The following is a 20,014-nucleotide window of genomic DNA, read 5'->3' on the forward strand; positions in this document are numbered from 1 at the left end:
ATTGAAAAGTGCAAATTTGAAATTCCAAGGGAAAATTCATTAGCAATCTAACTAAAAAGTCTAAAATTCTAATTAGCTGGTTTCATATTGACTTACAATCCAACGTAAATGCTAGGTTAGGCTTTTTCCGAATGTGAAGGGGAGGGCTCCTTTTGCGTGGGGACGGAATGAGGGAGACAAGCAACAAACACGAAAACACAATTCTTGCACATACACACGCATTAAGTGATCGATGGGATCTTGACCTCAAAAGCACAACCTGCGTGCACATATTTTGACTCTCCTTCACACAAAGGTTGCCCAGAACCAATCGTCTTCGCCTACATATTAAGCTCAGTTTGCCCTTCCAGTCCTGCATCACCCACTTGACCTTTGTCATGCTTTGATCGTGTGGTTCCGATCTTCGTGCTCATCAAGCTCGGATAGATATCTTGGGTCAAACACCCCTTCCAGCCAGACGTACAGATTGTGTTTCCTGGTTTCTATCCAGGTCTGCTTTGCTCAGAACGTCCGATGAAATTATGATATGCTGCTGCAATGACAATTGGATTTGATAGTTCTCTGAGCTTTTAACTTGCTCTTTCGTTACTGTTGTAATTGGAGCTTTCCTGATCTTGATCGTCTCGTTCTCTGGCATGGCTCTGCTCTTTCTGCCTCTTGCCTAGCAGTCTTGTTTATGTTCAGACAACTGCATGTATTTAGATCTTTATGCACAGCCTGATCTTTATGGAGGTGTGAGATTGATTAGGGTGATATATATATATATATATGTGTCATGGAATATTTCCTTGGATTTGCTTCAGTTTACATGCTGAAACAGTCGTCGCGTATACGTTCAGTGTTTGTGCATTCACGCTTCCTAGGATTGAAAACTTATGATTCTCAACAGTCTCTTGGATCCGCTTCTGTCTAACAGTAAGTCGTTGGCCTTTTCGTCCTGCTTCTGCATTTGGCATAGAAAACCTCCACGAACCGGCCATGGACACAGCTCAGACACCGAGCGAAACGCTTTACCACATTCTGGATGACCCCTTGTATCGATCGTTCAGAAATATGACATCCATCGGTTACGGCGTGGTCATTTGGGCTCTCCTCTGCGTTATATTGTTGATCTATTGCCGACCTCCCAGACGGTGGTCTTTAAAACAACCTCCAGGACCCCGAGGATGGCCTATCGTTGGCAATCTCTTCCAGCTAGGTCCGCAACCTTATAAGGATCTTATGAAGATATATGAGAAATATGGTCCTCTAGTGCGCTTGCGGCTCGGTTCGATCAACATTGTTTCAACTTGCACCCCGGAGGTTATCAGAGAGTTCATCTGCAACCAAGATGAGGTTTTCGCGAACCGCCCTCAAACTGTAGGGACGAAGCATTTGGCTTACGCGGGGAAAGACATAGCCCTTGCTCCGTATGGACCGCATTGGAAGAACATGCGCAGGATTTGCATGGAATACCTTCTCACTACGAAACGATTGGAATCCTTCCAGCTGCATCGGAGTGAGGAGGCTCAGTACATGGTTCGTTCTGTCGCGCAGAGATCAAAGGAAGGAAAGCTAATCATGCTGAGAGACACTCTAGGAGGATTCTCTATGAATATCATGACTCGCATGCTCCTGAGCAAAAGGTTTTTCGGTAGTGGGAACGCTGGCCCTGAGGAGGCATCCGAATTTCTAGACATCACGCATAAGGTTTTCTGGCTTCTCGGGCTGTTCAACTTCGCAGATTTCTTGCCCTTTCTTAAATGGTTTGATTTACAAGGTTACGAAAAGCTCATGAAAGACGTGGAAAAGAGAATGGATGCCTTCCACTCGGCCATTCTCGAAGAGCACCGGGCGCAGCAGAGGCATGGGCAGCGTCATGGACCTGAAGACTTTGTCGACATTCTGCTTTCATTGCCAGGTAAAAACGGCGAGGACCATCTTGGAGACACCGAAATGAAGGCTCTGATCCAGGTAATATGCAGATATTCCCCGTATCCACTACACGCCCCTCGCTAAGCTAATTCAAGACCAGCTCATTTCAGTACATCGTCTCACCAATATTATCTTAATTCTATGTCGACAATCTTGCTGCTGCAGGACATGATTGCTGCAGCCATCGATACATCATCGGTAACGAGCGAATGGGCAATGTCGGAGCTGCTACGAAACCCGGATATTCTCCGGAGAGCGCAGGGCGAGTTGGACAGGGTGGTAGGGCAAGAGAGAGCGGTAGAGGAGGCAGATTTGATCCATCTGCGCTATTTGAGGTCGGTAGTGAAGGAGACGTTCAGGTTGCATCCACCGGGGCCATTTCTGATAACGCACGAGGCGCTGAGGGACACGAAGGTGATGGGGTACGACATACCGAAGAAGACGCAGGTGTTTGTGAATACATATGCGCTGGGAAGGAATCGAGAGATATGGAAGGAGAAGGTGGAGGAGTTCTGGCCGGAGAGGTGGATGGAGGAGAGGGTGGAGATCAGGGACGAGAAGTTCAGGATATTACCGTTCAGTGCAGGGAGAAGGAAGTGTCCGGGAGCTCCATTAGGGCAATGCATGGTGCTGATGGCGTTGGCGAGGCTCATACACAGCTTCGACTGGTCGCTTCCATCGCCAATTAAACCTCACGAGCTCAACATGGATGAGGCCTTCGGAATGACCTTGCCCAGAGCTCATCCTCTCGTCGCTTTGGCTCATCCTCGCCTTCCTTCCAGCCTCCACCTCTACGACTGATCCACCACCTTCATCATCTCCAATTATCGTCGCTGTTACAATAATTTTACGTCAATCATCGGTAGTGTCTATTTTAGTGGATTACTCAATCAATGTTGGTGACTTTAAGTAAGATACGAATAACCACATTTGAATCGGTTGATTCAGTTGTAATGCCCATCGGTTGGAAGTTTATACCCAACTAGGGTGGGGTAGGTTGCCTAAAGGGAAGGAATGAAGAGAGTAATTATCTATAATATGTTGATTATAAATTAACAATGAAGAAAGGATGAAAAGCACATGTTTGAAAAATACCTGACTATAAACTAAGCTGACAATAGCAGGCCCGACCAAATGGCGTATGTGTTTAAGGGTTCCCTTCTTGCGAACACCTCGGCGCACATATAGAAAAAGAAGAATTTAGAATATGCAAAAGCAAAAGAAAACACAGAAGTTGAAATGGAAAACATATATATATATATATATATATATAATATAACCACACATAGTGTGGGCAGGGAGGTGGTGTACTTCCTTTCCCAAATAGTTATAATTCGAGGAAACGGGCCCTTTCCCGTGCGCTGAGGCTGTAATTGCCGAGAATATTAGTGCCAAGATTGAGTATCGCGGATATGTAAGAGAATGATATATTACCTAAATCTCAATGAGTGTATCTGTACAGATTCCAACTCGAGCATCGACCAAATTCTTGTCATGATTTCTTCTGTCTCAATGAGTGTATCTGTTCAGAGCTTACTATGTTGAGCTACAAGCTTCGAATCCCTTGCTTAATATTGAACAATTGGCTGAATCTTGTTAACATGAAATCATAGAATTGCTTACGTCATTTAATTGCAAAACAAAATATCATGTAAAATTTCTTACTCAATCATATACGAGTAGATGCATGTCTTAGATCAATGTTTTCTCCTCAAAACTAAAAAAGAATTCCGTTCACACCACTAAATCAATAGAAAAGTGAAACATCAAAATAAAATCAACAGGAGGGGCGTAATGATGGTATCTTGCATACAAAAAAAATTGTTGGTTCCTTATTAGCTTGCTTTACCTCTGCGTGGAGAGAAAAACTATTCATTATGTTTCCTCAAGGGACTATTTCTCATTATATCTTGGTCAAATTGTTGTGGAGAATTTCTCATCCTCTTCTTTTTTGCCTCTTTCTCAGCTTTCTTTTTCTCTAACTCCAATACCTTCATGTTTTCTTCTAAAGCTTTCTTGAACATTTTCACAAAAGTCAAACTTACCACTCTCCGTCGATCGAGCTACATGATGTAGTCTATTGAATTGTGCATCAAAATCGTGTCATTCCGGTGTCCCATTCCATGTAATCTCTGGCATTTTCATGCATGGACATTCCTACGAGGCAACCCTTCCTAAGGGTGGGTTGGGTATGTATCAAAGTATGTACGGTGCATGGATTTCCATGGTTATCAGCAGGAAGGCATTCGGTTAAGACTAGTAATGCTTACAGCTCGGGGGGGTCACTATGTATAAACCCTCTATACCACGTGCGTTCAAGGCCTATTTCTAAAATCCCTTATCTGTAAATTTTTTGTTAATAAAATGTACCCCTTTTCTATACAAATTTTTAAATTTTTCTCAAAACTATTTTAAATAGTCCCTTATGTATATTTATTTCTGTAAATTTTAGAAATAAAAAATATCCTTCTGTTGAACTCACGTGATAGGGTTACATATGATGAGTGACCTCCCCGAGGCTTACAGCCAAAGATAGTGTAATAGGGTAGCTTTTAGACCGCATATTAGTACAAGTAACAAATCTGATGAACTCTGATGCACACTTTGTAACGCTTTCCAGCATGCATAGACATACAGGAGACTTGAGTATGATTGTGTAGAGTAACTTGCAACAGCAGCAGATTGAATACACTTGATGACCTGAACTACTATATATAACATACAGATACAGTAGGGAAAGAAGACAGGCAGAAGAACTACTTTTTGGGATGGGGGTAGGGACAAGGATAATTCCACAAACTAGTCAATGAAACAAGAATTTGCAACAAAAACTAAAATATTATGAAGGGAGAATCCAAGAATCCAATGAAACTTTTTGCTGAGTGCTAGATGTGAAAGAAGAAGAATGAGGGGGTGGAGTGGGTCTTTATAGGAATGGGTGTAGGGTTAGGGTCAAACACTAAACTCTTCCCGAGCCATAACTTTTCATGGTTAGCTTGGATTGCACTTCTTCTCGAGCCATAACTTTTCATGGTTAGCTTGGATCACACTTCTGTAAAATGGTAAAATGTTCGAAATTGCGAGCTCTATGCATTTGGGTCCATTATCCAACCTGATTTGTTCTTCAAAATAAAGAAAATTTCTTAAGATAGTACTCCAAGGTTGATGCTTGGGGTAGGTATGTTTGCCTAGAGTTGGAAAAAAACTTTACTCTCCTTGCCCTTGAGTGTTATATTCGTGAAAGTTCATAGTACTTTATTTTTTACACATATAACACTCAAGTTCATAGTACTTTATTTTTTACACATACTTACGTATGTTTAGTTGTTACTTGGAGGCGCTAGTCTCCTGACAATGGTGCCAGATGTTGGATCTTTCCCATGGCTTCTATAAGAAGAGCAGGGTAGACTCAGTATGCTCTCAGTATGCAAGTGGTTTTCGAGGCTTATTGTCACCTACAGATATATCAGTGTTGTTGTTTGTAGTATAAGTGTGTGTAGCTTAGGACCTCGGGTCATATTCTAATAAGAGACATAGGCTTAAGTGTGGTAAATGAACATATGCATACATGTGTGAAAGGAATGTGCATGATCATGGTTGGGATATATATATATACACCACTACACAGGATCCTATTGCGATGTTTACGTACCGACGTTTAGCGCTCGCTTAGCATTAATCGTCGGTATGAAAAGCGGGTTTCCTAAATCGTCGCTATATAGTGTTGTTGTTTGTAGTATAAGTGTGTGTAGCTTAGGACCTCGGGTCATATTCTAATGAGAGACATAGGCTTAAGTGTGGTAAACGAACATATGCATACATGTGTGAAAGGAACTCGGGGGGGTCACTTAGTGTAATATGTCTATATCACGTGCGTTTAAGGGTTCTTTTCTAAATCCCTATGTAACCTATTTGTAGTATTTCCTAGTATCCCCTCTGTAAATTTTGGGAAAATTTCTAAATCCCCTTCTGTAAGTATGTTTATTTTCCTAGAGGAATTTTAAAAGTCCTTATGTTAGTCATACACTACTACTTTTGGAGTCCCTTTAGGTCTCCTTTAGGTAGGATGAGATATTTAGAATGCAAGCTGATCAATACATCACCTGCATTATTTGAATCTACACACAAAAAATTGAGGTACCGACTGCAATAATGGGCAATGCATAAGTTTAAGATGGGTTTGTGTCTTGATGATGCCATAAGGAAAGAGAAACAAAGAATAAAGACTATTGTGCAAAAATTAAGAGGAACAAATATCAAACAAGACAAATCATGTGTGCCATACACCAAGAGCAAAGAATTGTGCAAAGTCACTTGAAACACGTAAAGAGCTCAAGAAACAACCTTTATAAAAATACTACATGAAAGATTGGGAGCTTTTATAAATGCTTTATATCTTTCCATTTTTTACAAAACCATATGTATGGGTGTTTCAGCTAGGAGAAGGGATGATAGATTAGCCAATTTTACAAAGCATTCAATGACGATATATAATATTTATTTCTTGCCAAATACAAACATCTACTAAGTCATATCAAACCATGGTATTAAAACCATAGAGGCTACATTCATACAACATCTTGTTGTACCCGATGCCAAAATAGAATTTTCAAACTTGCTTAGTGGCATTCATATAAACAAAAGTACCCAGGCAGTTGCAAATCATCCACTTCTGTGATTCAAGATCCTGCAGAAAAATAATTTAAAAAATCCATAAAGACAAATCAAACTAAACTCAGTGCATAGTAATAATCATAATAAAGCTTTTATCATATTAGAAAGATTACAAAGAAGCCCCTACCAAGTGCGTTTAATGCCCCTTTACAAAGTCATTGAATACATTCCAATCATTCTCATCTAAAGTATACTTATTGCTATTACCCTCATAGGTGAGGTTTGCCAATGCAATTACGCTCTCAATATTTATCATGTCAAGGTCTGTAAGGTCATATGTGAAGCATCTTGAACCTTTTGCCTTTTGATACCACCCAAGCTGGACTTCTACTCCAAAAGGTCTATCTGAAAGGTTGAACCCTCTTTTATATTCCACATACCCCCCACCAACCTTTCTTCTCATTTTTTGAACTCGTCCAAGGTACCATATAGCTTGTGTTTTCTTTTTTTGCAAAGATCTTGGATTGCATTTCCTTTTGCTTTTCCTTGTTTTGTGTTCTTCATGAAAGAATACGGCACAATCGGAACCTATTCCAAATAGGTTCTCATTTGATGTAGCAAGAGGTATATCTTCCTTAGAGTAGTATACTCCTTGGCGAACCCTTGTGAGTCTATCTTTAGAGAGTGTGGGATTTCCATTAAGTTGGCTTACCAATGTGGACTTGAAGAGAGTTTTACCATCAATGGTAACAACTGGGCTCACTGCCAATGTGGACTTAAAGGACACCTTAGGCCTGGACAAAATTCTCTAAAGTACTTGATCAGTAGGACCACAAAATGGCATGAGAGTTGCACATCTAAGAAAGCTTCCTCAGTTATGAAGTTTCTATCCAATGTATAGTTGGCATGATGTGAACAATCCAAGACCTCCAAATTTGAAAGAAAAAAGAGACTTTGCCCGCAAGATAGACTCGATCCACAAGATTCAAATGTGGAGATAAGAAGATGTCGATGTAGTCTCCAGCAATTTCAAGATAAGCTTGTGTTCCTAGCATGCTCCTCTCTTTTCTATGAATTCCATTGTTTGCCAATTCTCCCAAGCACCATTGCACTTGTCTACTGCATATTCTTTGAGCTCCAACCAACCCAATTTTGGCGGTCATATCGCCTAATGTCTCCCTCCCTTAGATATGCTTTTCGATAGAAAAAGCATCATACACAATAATGACATGATTTAAGGTGATCCAAACATTGCCAATAGTCAATTGACGCTTAGGCTTGTCAAGAACATTGACTAAATTTTTTCCATTATGTACAAAATCTTGATCATGCAGCCCAAAAACTTGATTTTCTAAAACTTTTGCTGAGAGAGGCCATCCATCCCATTTTATCCCAAATCTACTACCTCTTTTATCTAGCGAACTCCATTCTTATGAAATTTGCATCATGCTTACATGGGCCTACCATTTGAGTGTGTGGAGAAGTGTGTGTTAGACACTAGATTCTACACTAGAAGTGTAGTCCCCTACATTCTACACAAAATATTTCATGTGGAAGAAATTGTATACCTTTGAGTCATGATTGCTTGCTAGCGATAAGAATCCTTACAATTTGCTCACAATTTGGGCCTTCACAATTAATGTCAAGTCTTTATTGAGGATGGAAACTTGGTAGAAGAATACCAACATGCAAATCCGAATCTCAATGCTACTTATAACCAAGGCGGTGATAGCTAAAGGAGTCTAACTAAGCTATTATTTTACCAATTGCAACAACGCATGGGTTTCCCATTAGTCTATTAATTATACTAGATCACAAGTATTTCAAACTAAACAACACAAACAACCATTTCATATGCAAGCTACAATGACACGAACATCAAAATCAAATGACTAAGTGTCAAAGCTTGGACAATTACATTTAATAATGTTAAGTACAACAACATCAAAAGTCGAATAAATGACCAAGTGTTGAAGCCAAATCTATCATACAACACTGATAACCTACAACGACACTGAAAGCCAAATAAATGACCATGTGTCGAAGTTTAAACATTTGTTTTATGAAATAAGCTACGACAACACTGAAAGCCGAATGAACGACCTAGTGTCGAAGCCTACTTATTTTATAAATTATATATCTAAGGAACAACACCAAAAGTCGAATAAACGACAAAGTGTTGAATTCTATTTCTCTTCTAAGGTTGAGAAACGACACATACAGTCGAATGATACGACTAAGTGTCGAGTTAGTTTCAAAACAATGAGAAGGAGTCCTTATAACGACATCAAAGGTTGAATATTACAACCAAATGTCGAAATGCAGACTTACTTACTTAACCGCACATATAATCGAGTAATACGATCCAATGCAGAAAGATAAGCACCATGCAAATGCATGGCCCAAGTAATTGACTCAAATATTACATTACAAATCAGATGATCAACATATTATGTCGAGAGGCTAAATATGACACTACGTCGATATCTAATAGTCATGTAATATCAAGAATAAAAAAGTTATGTGCACGCAATGGCACAGAATCAAAATGATGTGTTACAGATTATGTCCAAGGAGGACAGGCTTGATGGCACCAATTTTTCGATGTGGTCCTTCATGATGAAGATTATCTTGGTGGCCAAAGGCCTTTGGGAGTATGTTAATGGTGACGAGCTTCGGCCTCCCACAGTTGCACCTGCCACTCCACCACACGGGGGTAGACATCAGCAACTGGCACCACCTCCACTTCCTCCTAGGACAGATGATTAGAAAAGATGGGACAAGAGAGATGCACAGACGATGTCTCTTATATCTCTTTTAGTGCAAAGACAGATAATTCCTCACATTCGCTCTTGCATAGATGCTAGAGCAGCCTGGCTAACCTTGGAGAGGTTATACCCAGCTAGGAATGAGGCTAAAATCTCCTTTTTAAAAAGGGAGCTGGATCATTTAGAGATGAAGGAAGGTGATGCTATGCAGACTCACTTGAACAGAATACAGGATTTGAGAGAGCAATTGATAAACATTGATGAGGTTATACCTGAAACGCAGCTTGTTCAGACAGCTTTGAGCTCTCTGCCACCGTCTTATTTATCATTTCATACTTCTTTGAATCTCTCTTTGAGAAACGTAGCACAGCCACTTTCCTTTCAGGAGCTGGTTTCTTTATTGTTGCAGGAAGAGCAGGTTCGAAAGAACAAAGATTTGAGATCTGGTGCAGCAGAGGATGCTTTTTACTCGAGGGGGTCACTCATCATATGTAACCCTACCACGTGAGTTCAACAGAAGGATATTTTTTATTTCTAAAATTTACAGAAATAAATATACATAAGGGACTATTTAAAATAGTTTTGGGAAAAATTTACAGATTTGTATAGAAAAGGGGTACATTTTATTAATGAAAAATTTACGGATAAGGGATTTTAGAAATAGGCCTTGAACGCAGCCTAAACCCCATCCTGTAACAAAACCACATGCACCTGTTGGGTAGGGAAGTGAAAGTGCAGCAACCTCTTCCGGTGTGAAGCAGGATGGCAGCAAGCCTAAAAAGAAGGGCAAATGCCACTATTGCAAAAAGCCAGGGCATTTTATTACAGAGTGTCCGAAGAGGATTGCAAAAGAAAAGCAAAGGGAGAAAGGCTTGGTTGCCAATGCCTCTACTGTAGGTACTTCAGATGAAAATGCTGATTTTGTTGAAGAGCAGAATTGGTGTTTTTATACTTGCAGTTATGATGCTTCACATGCACTTCAAATTGGTGACTCTGATGATGCTTGGTACTTTGATAGCAGTGCTTCAAAGCACATTATAGCCAGGTGTGATTTCTTTGTGTCCATAGTTCCTCCACCTCTCAAAAAGACAGTGGCATGTGCAAATGGTGCCACCTATCCAGTAAAAGGTGTGGGTAAGATTATGCTTACAGCCATAGATGGCTCCACAATCTGCCTCATGGATTCTTTGTTTGTACTAGGAATAAAAAAGAATCTGTTATCAGTATCTTCCTTGGTGAAGGGTGGACTTGTTGTTGCTTTCGAGGGAGATCAGTGTGTTGTACGCAGCCAACGTGGCTCTCTTTTGATGACAGGTACTTTGACTCATGGTTTGTATCAATTGGATACACGATAGCCTGTTGATCAGGCTAGCTTTTTAGCCACCCCACTTACTCATGCACAGTCCACTGCAGAGTTGTGGCATGCCCGTCTGGGGCATGTAAATTTTGGAAGTTTGATGCTCATGCACAGGCACAATATGGTGGCTGATTTGCCTCCTATGGAGAAGCCACCACCACATGTTTGTGAAGGCTGTATTTTGGGAAAATGCACAGATTCTCTTTTGCCAGGTCGTCCTTTTGAGCCACACAGAAACTTCAAGTTGTACACAGTGACGTATGTGGACCCATGAATGTTAAGTCATTAGGGGGTCACTACTATTTTGTCACTTTTATTGATGACTTTTCTCGGTTCACTTGGATATATGCTTTGACCAGGAAATCTCAGGTGTATGATGCCTTCATGGCTTGGATTGCCATGGCTGAAAATCAATCCTCATGTAAATTGCAGTCTCTCAGATCTGACCGAGGGGGGGAGTACATGTCTAAAATTTTGAATACTGTTTTACAAGAGATTTGGAAGGTATACAGGAAGCCAGGCGAGTACCCAAGTGGTATACAGTTACTATGCGGGACAGCGGGCTAGATACCTGTTGTTGGCTGTACACGTGCAGATGCTAAGTTGCATGAGCAGGCTCATCTATCAGATTATGTTATGGCAGTATGTGCAGATCAAGAGGATCCAGATTCATTTGATGTTGCAAATGCTAATGAGCATTATTGTTGGGTTTTACCATCAGTATGCACCCACAGGAGTGCCAGTGATCACACTGTAGTGGTTCGGGACACTTTTTACTTCGGTAGCTGGAGGTTTTTTCCTCGGACCCATGGGGCCCATTTGGCCTCATGATATCTCATTTATTATTTAGCTATTTCAGTTTACAGCACTTTGTGCTTAGCTAGCATTGTGCTTAGTTAGGGGTGTGTTAGATAGCACTATTTTATCCCGTTTGGGATCTGGGCTTAAAAGCCTTGTACTTTTCATTCTTCAATATATCCCAATCATTGCATCGTTGTTCAGTGTGCTTCCACAGTGTGTATCCTTCACAGAAGCGATTTAGATGTTTTAGAATTATCTTTAGAGGATCCCAGAGTTTGGGAGGCACAACAGCAGTGTCGAAAGAAAGTGCTCAAACAAGTTCACAAGCAAAGGAACAAAGTATTAGAGCTTCAGAAAGAATCAGATCAGAAGAAAATGGAAGAGCAGATGGCTGACAAACATGTACAGGATCAAATCCAACAAAGTAAAGATATTTCTAGGATGATGGAGCATACAACAGTCACATTAGATCAGTTGCTCAGTTTGGTCCCTGAATTCAGAAAGAATGTTCTGAGAAAGTTTCTAGGGTCAGATCTGAATACAGAGGGGAAGCCAGATGATGTTAATGTTGTCAAAGTAGAACCAAAAGATGTGGACTATCTAGTTCCCAAGATAGAATTGCAATTCAGCAAAGAAACAATTCAGGGAGTTCTGTTGGATGGAGGTTCAGGTGTGAACATATTACCAGAATTCCTGTATAGGAAGCTGAAACTACCCAGATTGGAGGAGGTGCCATTCCAAGTAAAGATGGCTGATCAGAGGAGGATACAGATATTGGGCATACTCAGAAGACAGGAAATAGTGGTGGCAGGTTTGACTGCTCCCCAATCTAATTATCAGCATTGTTTGGCTTCGCATTGTTCTCAATCCTCCATTTCAGCAGTTGCAGGCCTACACGTTCATTAACACAGAGACTACTTTGCAGCAACAGGAAGTCAACACGCCCCGTTAGCTACATCACTTCTCGACCTATGGTTCTCCAATTGGTTCCAACTGTTAGCCGCAACGCTGCTCGGTGAAACTTCTGTCCAAGTTCAAACCTACATGTAATATAAATATGAAAGCGGAGTAGAGCAACATCCTATGGATTTTCTCATTACCTTCTCTTTGTGGAACTAGTTAATGGTTCTTTTGTTGTGTGATGCATCGGCTGTCATTGCTCTTGTCAGCGATCTTGGATCTTTGTGTCATCGATTTTAAGCAGACTCAAGCAATCGATGCCTACTTTTCCTCCCATTTGTATTCGATTCTCTAAACCAAAGTAAGTTATTTGGCTTGGGTACCTCTCCATTGTCCAAGGAAGAGTAGCAGGAGTTGTGACTTGTAGCCATGCACAACTCGAAGAGAAAAAGGGACGCTGATGTGCCCGAGTGTGGCAAGGCCATTCAAAGGAGGGCGGCTCTGGATCCGTCTATTGGCATGCATCAGGTGTTTATCAGTCATCGTGGTCTAGAGATGAAGCATAAGTTTGCTAATCACCTGGAGATCACCTGTACCGTTTTCTAGAGTTACTGGAAATCAAAGCATTTTTGGACATGAAGGAGCTCCCGAAAGGAGATGATGTTCGCCCTTATATGCTGGGACGCTGCTAGGAGAGGAATCATAGGAGTGCCTATCTTTACTAGAATTTACGCAGAGTCTCGGTGGTGTCTGGATGAGCTTGTGCAAATGATGGAGAGTAACACCACCCAGACGTCTAAGGTGATTCCAATCTTTTATGACGTGATGCCAGAAGAGCTGAGGAAGAAGGATGGGCCGTTTGCAGAGGCTATCAAAGCCCATCGATAAGAAGGCAAGTATGACGAAGATTTCTGGTTGTTCCAAATCTCTGGCTGAGGAAGAAGGATGGGCTGTTTGCAGAGGCTATTAAATCCAAATCTGGTTGTTCCATGCTCTCTGAATGATCCTTTAGTTCAGATTTCTTCTGATCTTTCTCCACTTTGTATTGTTCCACAATTCTTACCACATCTATGTCAAAGACTGGAATAACTGACTCATTGGCCCTGAGGAATGCTTCCTCTTCATCCTCCTCTATTTCATTTGCCATGCTAATTGCCTGAGCATGCAATGCCCTTGCATGAATTGGTAAGATTGTAGTTGGAACCATATTCAGTCTGATTTTCTTTTTGCCTTTTCTGAGTGTAACTCTACTCTTTCCCCAATCCATTTTAAGCTTGGCCTGATTAAACCATGGTCTTCCTAACAGTAAAGGGTATGGATTGTGATTTTCCTCCATCTGAAGCACCACTAAGTTCACTAGGTAATGGGAGAGGACTTGTGAGAATGCTCTAAAACAAGATGGCCTCATGGTTGAATTTTATAAGGGATTTTGGCATGTCATTTAGGACGTCTTGGTTAGTATGCTTAATTTTATGTGTTACAATGGTGTTCTATTAGAAGGCATGAATAATGATTTGAGTTAGTAGACAGAGCTGTGATGCCCATCAGGGAGGCACCAAGGCTCCAATTGAGGTAACAATGAGCCTTACAACAGTGGCTACCTCTCTAGCCAAGAGTAGATCAAGTTTCCTCTCATTGCTCTATGCTAGCGGGGACGAGGCACACTACAAAAGAGGAGGAAAGGGAGGAGTAGGGCAGGGTGAGACAAAGGTCTCTTGAAGAGCAATGGATGCTAGGGCCTAGCCAAAGAAATGAAACTTCGTGACCGATGATGCCAAATAGATTCTAAACACAAGAGTCGCATTGTCATTAGTGTAGAGACAATAGAGGGAAGAGGATGGAGATGTAGGCATTTAGCAAATATAGATTCCACCCCATAAGATCCATAGCTTTTTATGGGTAGAATCCATAGTTTCCACGCACACTAAATATTTGTGAGAATTATTTTTTCCTTTCATAGGCATATAACCATGGCGGATGCCCCTTAGCCTCCTTTGCCCCACTCTCTCCTAGTCCTCCTAGCAACACCTTGTGCCTCCCCTTGCCTCGTGGAAATAGTAGCCCTCCTAGTGAGCATTTTCTCTTTGCCCTACACTGACCTCTGCTCATCCATTGCTTCAACTCGCCTAGACACTGCTATCCACCAAGACTCCTAGCTATGGTGAAAGGGAGGTGGCTCAATGGGTTTCCTTGTGCCCCCCCAACCCTGTGTACATTAGGTTAGCTACTTCTTGTTAAATTATGCTAGGTTTCATTATTACTGTACATCAGATGTATGACTATAATATAACTGCATTTAGGACCTGTGCTCCAATGCCATGCTAACACCTATGTACAACCACATCCATGACAACTTGGGGAGATTTTAGCATTGTCCTTCTAATAACTAATCCACCACTAGATGCCGCAAACAACAAGATGCCATTTCTAGGCATTTTTAGGCATTGTGTAGCATATGCTGCAAACAACAAGATGACATTTCTAGGCATTGTATAGCGTATATAATACCTCAAGAAAAGATATGGTATAAAGAAGCTAGAAAGGGTCTTCTTTAATCTTTGAAGATACCATACATAAGAGCCTTCTTTAGCTCTCAATGTAGTAGACACAAGGGCTTATGTTCTCCTACTAACCTAGAAATAGTTTTATTCTTTCATTTACTTTGAATTCATCATGTTTACCATATTCTAGTTCAAACTATCACTGGTAATGATGCTCATGGTACTTGCTAATCTACAACTCTAGGCACAAGTGCATGAAAAACCCTCAAGCATAATGGGATTCTCACTCAATGCTTCTCTCTTTCCCCCTTCTCTATTTCCCCCTTCTCTCATTCTCTATTCATAAGCTCATTCTCTATTTCCGCACAAGCTTATGCTTATGCTTCTCTCATTCCCCCTCATCTCTTTCCCCCTTCTCTATTTCCCCCTTCTCTCATTCTCTATTTCCGCATAAGCATAAGCATGAGCTTATTCTCTCTAACTCTTATTCTCTGTTTCCCTCTTCTTCCTCTTCCCTTTCCTTTCCCTCTTCTTTCCCTCTTTCCTTTCCCTCTTCTTTCTTTGTGCCTATGCCTATGCCTATGCCTATGCTTATGTTTGTTTTTTTGTTTTTTGTTTTCATGTTTGTGTCTATGTTAGACATGGGATCACGTCGCTCATCGACGAGTACGGACAGCCTCGCAAGAGGAGAGCTCACGATCTATATGCTCCAGAGGACTTTGATTCCTCTCAGGCGACTACCCCGAGGACTACCCCTGGTTCGACTCCTCTCAGATCTAGCACTACGACTACCCCTGGTCTTACTCCTCTTCCACGTAGCACTGTGACTACCCCTCGGGGAACTCCTTTGCTAGCTGTGCATGGCTTTGTTGGGAGTCCCGACGAGTTTGTAGTGCAGATGAGCGATGAGGAGGTAGTGAGATTCTTCTCTCTGCTCTCTCAGAGGACCTCAGCAAATCCCTCCCCTACACCGATGGGTGGACGTACTGCCCAGCCATCCCCTCGCACCCCTTCGACCGCGGGATCATCACCTGTGCATGCCTCTCACAAGGGAAGGAAGAGTAGGACGGGCGGCTCATGTTGTACTGACTCGGGAGATGTAGACGAGTCAGCACACTCACGCTCCTTTAGGTCTCCACTTGGTCTGGAGACACAGTATCAGTCAGGTCCCTTTCCCTCTCCTACTCCTACTGCTACTCCTCGCTCCGGAAGCGCTCGCACAGCTTTCACTCCTTCAGACTCTGCTACTGTCAGTCCTCCTTACTCATCAGGGGATCTCTCCTATCAAATCACATCTGCCGGAGAGATAATAGAAGATAAAAAGTGCAAAGCAGTGATGGCCACCATGAGGAGGTTGATGAGTCATCACTTCAAGAGAGGCATAAATACCGATTGGCGATATCAAGATGCCCAAAAGAAGCAGGCGGTGATCGATGAGTTAAAACAAAGATACCCTAATCTGCCAAATGTGGAGTTTAATGACGATTATATGCGAGAGCGCATGGGTTTGGTCCTGAAGTATCGTAGATCAACCTTGCATACTTCCATCACAAAGGGGTTGGCTAAACCCAGCTGGGTAGACAAAGCTGATTGGAAGTACTTCAAGAAGCAACATAGGGACCATCCCAAAATGTTCGAGGGTCAGAGGAGGGCTGCAAAGAGATGGCTGGATGTCGTAGGTACTTCGCACTTTGGTGCAGGCAAATAGTATGCGTTCGAGGCAACCGTGGTAAGTCTACTTCTTCTCATTTAATGTATTGTTCTATTTGTTTCACTACATATTACATGCACTTTAGCTAACTCTAACTCTCGTAAATTAGATCCATAGCAAGCTGCGATGGGCCGTCTTCCTACAGATGCAGAGACGCGATGCGCATTTCGGATAGGAACAAAGCCGTGGTTCATTGAGCAAGAGGCAATGGGAGCGACGGTCGATTGGGCTGAGGTGGCTGCTCGCACGGTATAAGTTTACTCCTACTTGTAATCTCACTTTTTAATTTAAGTTCCAATCTAATTTTTGATTTATATGGTTCACTCTTAGGGTCAAAGTTCAAGCGTCCCATCATCGGAGGCGAGTGATCAACAAGGCCAAGGATCAGATGCAGGTGGCAAGGACGAGGGAGAAGATGCAGGTGTCGAGGACCAAGGAACAGGCCAACAAGATGAGGATGATTCGGATTCGGATGAGTAGTAGTGGTAGTAGCATTTTGTATATCCGCTCGTTTGAGCAATTTTGTATCACCCTTTTGAAAGGGTAATTTTGTTACAAACAATGTTGTATATGTCTGACATGTATATGCTTTTGTTGCTCATCATTTCACAAGAACGATTTTGTATCACCCTTTTCGCAAGGGAAATTTTGTTATAAAAAAACTTTGTTTTGTAATTACAAAAAAGAAAAGGATTAGTGGGGCTAAATAGGGCTAAAAGGAAGCCCTGTTTAGCCCCACTAACCCTTTTTTTTTACTTCTGTTAATCGTCACTATATAGCGATGTTTACCAGTGTCACTATATAGCGACGATTAATAGTGTTGCTATATAGCGACGTTTGCCAGTGTCGCTATATAGTGATGCTTTATAGCGATGGTCCTTTTCCGATGCTTTTAGTGACACTTATAGCGATGTTTGTACCCATGAAAAAAAAAATTTTGAATGTAAAAAGCATCGGTATTTTCGTCAGAAAATGGCCTATGCCTTGTAGTGATAATGAAGTCTTTCGCATTCATTGGGGTTTGAAGGGTTAGAGGAAGGTTCAAGATTTAGAAGGAGGTTCCAAGGTTCAGAGAGAGGTTCCAGAGTTTAGAAGAGGTTCAAGGGTTAGAAGGAGGATCCAAGGTTCAGGGTAGAGTACATGGTGGAGAACTCGTCTCCATTATGATCATAGAGGTCAAGGGTTGAGGAACTAAGGGTTTAGGGGGACCATAGGAGTGGGAGAGGAAGAAGGTGTAAGAGCATGGGGGGGAGGAAGAGAGAGGAGAAGGGAGGAGGAGGGAGGAGGAGAAAGGGGTGAAGGGAGAAGGAGGGAGGAGGAGGAGGAGGAGGAGGAGGAGGAGAAAGGAGGAGGAGGAGAGGGAGAGGATGGGCTGCAAGGTTGGAGGAGAAAGGAGGAGGAGTCTCAAGGTTAGGACATGCTTTTGGACATGGAGTGCAAGGAAGCATGGACACTTAGAGACAATTGCTTGGAATACCAAAGTAGAACTCAACATAATTCTCTAAAGAGTGTGGGCTTCATTTTATTATGGGGTATTTATGCAAGTTGGAGAGCTTCTCTCTTTGCATGTAGGAAATGTAAGACATTTTCTCTTTACATGTAGAACTTGCATATAGAAATTGCATGTAGAAGTTGCAAGTTGCATGTAAAACTTTCATGTTGTATGTAGGAGTTGCATGTTGAATGTAGGGGTTGCATGTTAAACTTGCATGTAGAACATGCATGTAGGAATTGTATGTAAGAATCGCATGTAGAACATGTATGTAAGAGTTACAAGTAGAACTTGCACATTGAGGATTCCTAGGAGAGATTATTCCTAGCCTTATGCAAGTACAAGAAGAGCTTTGCCGCTATTCTACACACATATTCTGTGCTACCTAAGTCCATGTTGGCATAGAGAAAACAGTTTGTTAGAAAAGGCAGGGAAGAGGGAGAGATTGAGGTAGATAATATTACAACTACAAGACTATTTTTGACATTTTTTTCTTTACTGGTATAGAAGGGATGGAGAGAGAGAGAGAGAGAGAGAGAGAGAGAGAGAGAGAGAGAGAGAGAGAGAGATTATATTTCAAACTGCTATGTTTTTTTCTATTTGAGGGGATGAGGAAGGGAGATGGATAGAAAGTAGTCATTTATTTCTTCATTATAGGAGGGAGAGAGAGAGAGAGAGAGAGAGAGAGAGAGAGAGAGAGAGAGAGAGAGAGAGAGAGAGAGAGAGAGAGAGAGAGAGATTATATTTGAAATTGCTTTGTTTTTTTTATCTATTTGAGGGGATGAGTGAGTGAGTGAGAGAGACAGAAAATAGTCCTTTGTTTCTTTAATAGTATAGGAGGGATAGATAGAGGAAGGCAAGAGAGAGAAGAGAGAGAGAGAGAGAGAGAGAGAGAGAGAGAGAGAGAGAGAGAGAGAGAGAGAGGAAAGAAAGAAGAAAGAGGGAAAGAGATTAGGATAATAAAGAAGAGAGGAGAGGGGAGGGGAGGGGAGAAAGAGGGAAAAAGAAGAAGGGAAAGAGAGAAAGAGAGGAAAAGAGGGGAGAAGAGAGAGAGAGAGAGAGAGAGAGAGAGAGAGAGAGAGAGAAGATAGAAATTCTAAGGGTCTATGGAAGTAGAAAGAGATAGAAAGAGCTAATTTTAATCATCAGGTATAGGGGCTAAAACTATGGAAGTAGAAAATGATAGATATCCAAGTAGTTCAAAGTCTATTGTATTGAAGAATGTTAAGGATGAGCATGGGGAATGGATTTCTTAGCTCTACAAGAAATATTCTTGGATCACAATGCAACCCACTAATCGTGGGTACTACAAAGTGGGTCGGAAGGACGTAATGGACATCTCCAAACATTGGAAGGTAAGGATCTTAGATTTTGAAATTTCTCCTGGTGGTAACATAGTGACACAGGTATATATTCACCATGTCTCTACCCATGCAAACATATATGGGCATACAAATTCAGGCCTTCCATATTGTAGGCTCAATTGTAAGTTTTTCAAAGTGTACTAGTACTTCATTTGCATTTTAGAGAATTTGCATTTATTTGGGGACTTTGACACAACTGTCTTATGCCTTATATTTGTTTTACAGATTTATATCCATCTGCTTACAAAGAGTGGGAGCCTGCAACATGCATAATTGGGGTGTTGCATGTCCTCCATGTTGAGATCGGGAGTCTTCAGTATGAAGGTTGCACACCATCAGAATTAAAAAAGGACAGGATCTTCTTCTATGACTCAATGTTCATTGTGCTAGATGAAGAAGGATGATATAGTAGATTAGAATATCTTCCCTTGCCTTCTTCTAATAGTCCATAATGGCTGATTCTAAGCATGGAAATAAGTGAATCATATAGAAATAGAATGTTTAATGATGTGAGAAATGCTATGAATCCAATTACTGGTGGAAGAAATGCTAGGTTGAGCTGGTTTCTTCCATTTCCATGTTTTGTTGATTT

The 20,014-nt window shown here is 41.5% G+C and overlaps 1 protein-coding gene across 1 annotated transcript; it reads left to right on the forward strand.

The window, feature by feature from the left end:
- Positions 1-366: 366 nt before the first annotated feature.
- On the forward strand, positions 367-3,299 carry CYP703A2 (cytochrome P450, family 703, subfamily A, polypeptide 2). Its single transcript, XM_087382956.1, has 3 exons — positions 367-490; positions 959-1,953; positions 2,080-3,299. The coding sequence occupies exons 2-3, from the start codon at positions 979-981 to the stop codon at positions 2,713-2,715; spliced, it is 1,611 nt and encodes a 536-aa protein (XP_087239082.1). The 5' UTR covers positions 367-490; positions 959-978; the 3' UTR covers positions 2,716-3,299.
- The last annotated feature ends 16,715 nt before the right edge of the window (positions 3,300-20,014 follow it).

The sequence above is a fragment of the Dipteris shenzhenensis genome, chromosome 12, assembly GCF_047967505.1.
Source record: "Dipteris shenzhenensis isolate YYH24624 ecotype China chromosome 12, Dip_SZ_1.0, whole genome shotgun sequence".
In the NCBI taxonomy this organism is placed as follows: domain Eukaryota; kingdom Viridiplantae; phylum Streptophyta; class Polypodiopsida; order Gleicheniales; family Dipteridaceae; genus Dipteris; species Dipteris shenzhenensis.